We start from the raw sequence: 5,042 nt of genomic DNA on the forward strand, positions 1-5,042 counted from the left end.
ATTTTGGGGTCACCTTGGGGGGGTCTGGGGAGCTGGAGAGTTCGATCAAGCCTTCATTAACCTCTTCAGTACTAGAAGCTTCAAAGTTAACTAGAATCGCCCTGAAGCAAGTATTATTCCATAAAGACAGCGACGTATAAAAGCTCCTGTAACACGGTGTCTCCCCCTCTTTTTTTCTTTTATTTATTTTTTGCTTTCTCTACATGATTTTTCGCACCTTTGGACAGCCTCTTAGTAGTGGAAGTTGAATACTGTCTGGCTTGCCTCATAATTATTCGACACAGCTGCCGTTTTGGACAGTTTTAAGCAGAAGGAACTGAAATTGAGGGATGTAAACTTAAACACGCTGAACTCTCACCATCAACAGTTCAGTGATATTCCCTGCCGAGAGTGCGATGTAGGCATATATAAGGAATAGATAATAATATAGACACTGCAACAGGAAACATAGTGTAGGATACTGTTGACGTTTGGCAGGGAATAAATAATGTTCACTGTCATCCGGAAGGGTTTTGTGATGTTGACAGGGGCTTGTAATGTAGGCAAGGGAGTGTAATGTTGGCAGAGGATTGTAATGTTGACAGGGCATTGTATTGTTGGGAAGAAATTGTAATGTTGGCAGAGGGGCTGTAGTGTTGGCAAGGGGATTATTGGTTCAGTTGCTCATGACAGTATCTGACAGAGTTGGTGGCATTTTTTATTTATGACTACCTCTCAGAGACGTAGTAGGACGAATATGGAGTCAGAATTGAAAAAAACCTACCGGAAAATTTAAAAACAAATCAAGGAAAAGCCGCACTTTTTTTTTTTTTTTTTACTCTTGGGCAGGTAATCAGTAAATATGAAATTCTTTGCTCACTAGAGTTGTTAATGAAGGCTGTGTCTAACCCTTCCTGTTTCCAAAGCCCTTCCTAAGATGAATATATTGTCTAAGCAGCGAGAATGAGATGGAAAAGGGGCGTCATCCGATTAAAGAGGTTAAAGGTAGACAATGACACACACAGGTAGCACGGGGCAGGTAAGTTTGGGTAGATCGATTAAAAGAAACTAATTAGCTGCTTTGTTATATATACCCATACCCTTCTTAGGCATCCCAAGTCACCCTCCTCCATGTACCAGCCAGCCAGCCACCTCCAAGCGTGTGTGTTCTCTCTCCCTGGGTGAAATATATGAATCTGTTTTATACTCGTGGTTGCAACTTTTTTTTTTGCCGTACAGGACGCGGATCCACAAACCATCGACGCGATCATCACCGTGACTTAGATTTTGATTTCCAGGAAGGACAAGGAGTGTGGGGGTTTCTGTGCTTTCCCCTCCTTCTTCCTGGGAAATAATGTCATAGTTACGATGAGGAGTTAGTCGTAAGTGGGTTTGTGTATCTGGACCTTATTATATGCTTCTTTTTTCGCTTTTCGTCTGGCTTTAATTCCGAGCATGTGTTTAATCTCACACTCACACATACACTCCACGTATTCCCTTCAGCGCGCATTTTAAGACGTATTCTAGGAGACATAGCCTTCGCCTCACCTTCTCCCAAGCAATTTATTTTGCATATCACCCCTTAGCATCCTCTTGTATGTTATTTATATAGTTTTGATAAGTTATTGATATGGGATTCGTAAGTTACAGACAAGAGGATGCTGAGGTGAAATGTGCATAATGAATCGCAAAGGAGCAGCCGTTAGGGAGGTGTTAGTCACGTAGGATATGTCTGTTACCCCCTCGTCTCGCATATCCCCCCCTCCCCGCCCCACCCCCCACGCCTCTCAGATATCCTCCACGTGTAACGCAGTCGTGGCTTTTGTCTTGTTCAGTCTCCCCCCAGAATTCGTTGCACTCGTTCCTTGGCGATTTATTTTGCACAGTGTACCGTAATAGTCTCTCTCTCTGTGTTATTTATCTCAGTGTCATGCAAGGGGGTGTGAAAGTATAATATGCAAAATGAATCACTGAGTAAGAGGTTTTACGAATCTCCGTAGGTAAGATAGTGAACCGTGTTTACGTTCACTCAGAAAAATTCGTAATACCCCTTCTTAAGCGATTTATTTTCTATTCCTCACACCAGTATTCTCTCTTCGTGTTATAAATCCCACTAATGAAAGTGTAATGGGCGTAATAAATCGCCAAGGAAAATGTTTTGCGAAATTTCCAAACATCCACCTCTCCGCGCGTCTCTTATGCGTAGTCATTATTTACAGCTTCTCCCCCCAAGCCTTTTCACTACAATTGTGTGTGTGTGTGTGTGTGTGTGTGTGTGTGTGTGTGTGTGAGAGAGAGAGAGAGAGAGAGAATTGTAGTGAAAAGGTCAGTTGCTTCCCCCTTTTGTCATGTCCCCACAAATGTTTTAGATTAGTTTCAAGTTAATGGCACTTAAAACAAATTGAATAAATAAATACTAGCATTTTTTATCGCTTACAGTAGATTTTTTTTCCATATTGAAAGACTTACGATCAATTCTGTGTTGTTATGAGGATTTGTTTCAATAGGGAGATCAAATTCCCACCACAATTCTTACTACCATTCCTACCACATTTCCTACCACAATTTGTACTACCAGTCCTACCAGCTTTCTACCTCCATTCCTACCACAGTTCTTACTATTCCTACCAGTTTCCCACAACCATTCCTACCACAGTTCTTACCACCATTCCTATCCGATTCCTGTCACCATTCCTATCACAGTTCGTACTACCATTCTTACCATATTCCTACCACAGTTCCTACCATCATAGAGCATCTTCCTTTGTATCTTCCCTCTTCCTAGAAAAAAAAAAAAATCCTTATATTGATCGTAAGTTCTATTTACGATGGAAGGATTGTCGTAAGTATAATTTTTTCTCGCAGGAAGAAAAGGGGATATGGGATAAATCTTTGTTTTTTCTTTGTTTTACCTGACTGGGGCTACATGTATGAAGTGCAGCCGTGCAAAACTACCGCCCACACAAGCAGGAAGCTTGTGTGGACGCGCCCTTACCCCTTCCTGCGAGAGAAAATCACAATTTCGACAAAGAATTGGTCGTAAATCTCTTCGTAGTAGTGCAATTTTGCGCGATCGGAATATTAGGCGATCGTAGAGCAATCCGATTTAACCGTTTTACCGATTTCTGGATCCCGATTTAACCATATGACCGGATAAATGGGTCCAGGATACGGTTAAACGGTGCTGTCATAATTTAGTTTATTATTATTATTATTATTATTATTATATTTACTATTATTATTATTATTATTATTATTATTATTATTATTATTATTATTATCATCATCATCATCATCATCATCATCATCATCATCATCATCATCATCATCATCGTCATCATTGCTGCTATTACTATTACTGTTATTATTATTATTATTATTATTATTATTATTATTGTTATTATTATTATTATTATTACTCATGCAATAGCTCATTACCATCATTCTTAGGATATCAACCACAGTTTTAAAAACCAGTCACCTTTGTCAAAATTTCAACCACATTCATTTTTTTTATATATTTATCTTTTTATTCATATTTCATTATCACCACAATTACTAATATTCCTACAAATTATCATGTGTGTCTCATTTACTAATATTCCTACCTCATTTATCAACATTTCCACATCAGCAACCAACATTACCACCACAGCTGTCAATATTTCCACCACAGCTAGCCTATCATCGTTTCCACATCAGCTACCAACATTTTTACCACAACTACCACCATCACCACAACCAACATTCCTACCACAACTACCACCATTACCACAACTATCAACATTCCTACCACAACTACCACCATTACCACAACAAGCAACATTCCTACCACAACTACCAATACATCTGTCATAACTACAAACATTTCTACCACAACTCCCACCATTACCACAATAACTATCATTCCTACCACAACTACCAACATTCCTGCCACAATTACCAACATTACTACAACTACCAACATTCCTACCACAACTACCACAACAACCAACATTCCTACCACAATTACCAACATTCCTACGGCAATTACCAACATTACCACAGCTACCAACATTTCTACCACAACTACCACCATTACCACGACAACCAACATTCCTACCACAGCTACCACCATCACAACAACCAACATTCCTACCACAGCTACCACCATCACAACAACCAACATTCCTACCACAACTACCACCATTACCACAACTACCAACATTTCTACCACAACTACCACCATCACAATAACCAACATTCCAACCACAGCTACCACCATCACAACAACCAACATTCCTACCACAACTACCACCATCACAACAACCAACATTCCAACCACAACTGCCACCATTACCACAACAACCAACATTCCTACCACAGCTACCACCATCACAACAACCAACATTCCTACCACAACTACCACCATTATCGAAATTAATCTTCTCTCAGCCAGGCTCTAAATTTGGTTCCCACTTCCAACATTCCTACCAGAACTGGCAACATTCCTTCCTGAGATTACCACCATTCCTACCAAGATAACCAACATTCCTGACACTGATTCGTCCTCACCTACCACAGTTCCTACCACAATTCATACCATACTTTCGCATCATTACTACCACCACCTCTACCACCATTCCTACTAAGATAGCCAACATTTCTCCAATCACAGTTCCTACCACTCCTACCAATATTCCTACCACAGTTCCTACCACTCCTACCAATATTCCTACCACAGTTCCTACCACTCCTACCAATATTCCTACCACAGTTCCTACCAACATTACCACCACAACTCCTACCAATATTCCCACCATCATTCATACCACCATTCCTACCAAACCCTCAGTGATTCCCTGGATCCACAATAATTCCCTTCTAATATTCTCTCCACTCCCAGTAATTCCCCCAGCCCTCCCCACTCCCCCCCCCCCTTGCAGCGGATACCCTAGTCCTACCAATCCCCAGAATGTACCCTACCACAGTTCCTACCACCATTCCTACCACAGTTCCTACCACCGTTCCTGTCAAATTCCCACAATAGTTCGAACTACTATTCCCACCAGATTCCTACCACG

The 5,042-nt window shown here is 40.8% G+C and overlaps 1 protein-coding gene across 1 annotated transcript in view; it reads left to right on the top strand.

The window, feature by feature from the left end:
* LOC145399498 (glutamate receptor ionotropic, NMDA 2B-like) overlaps positions 1 to 401 on the top strand; it is a 147,378-nt gene extending 146,977 nt beyond the window's left edge. Inside the window, exon 19 of the mRNA XM_080272102.1 lies at positions 368 to 401. Coding sequence (XP_080128228.1) covers positions 368 to 401 — 34 coding nt within the window. The remainder of the gene's footprint in view (positions 1 to 367) is intronic.
* The last annotated feature ends 4,641 nt before the right edge of the window (positions 402 to 5,042 follow it).

This window comes from Coenobita brevimanus, chromosome 49 (genome assembly GCF_032717465.1).
Source record: "Coenobita brevimanus isolate Jiangsu-jjx chromosome 49, ASM3271746v2, whole genome shotgun sequence".
Taxonomy (NCBI): Eukaryota; Metazoa; Arthropoda; class Malacostraca; order Decapoda; family Coenobitidae; genus Coenobita; species Coenobita brevimanus.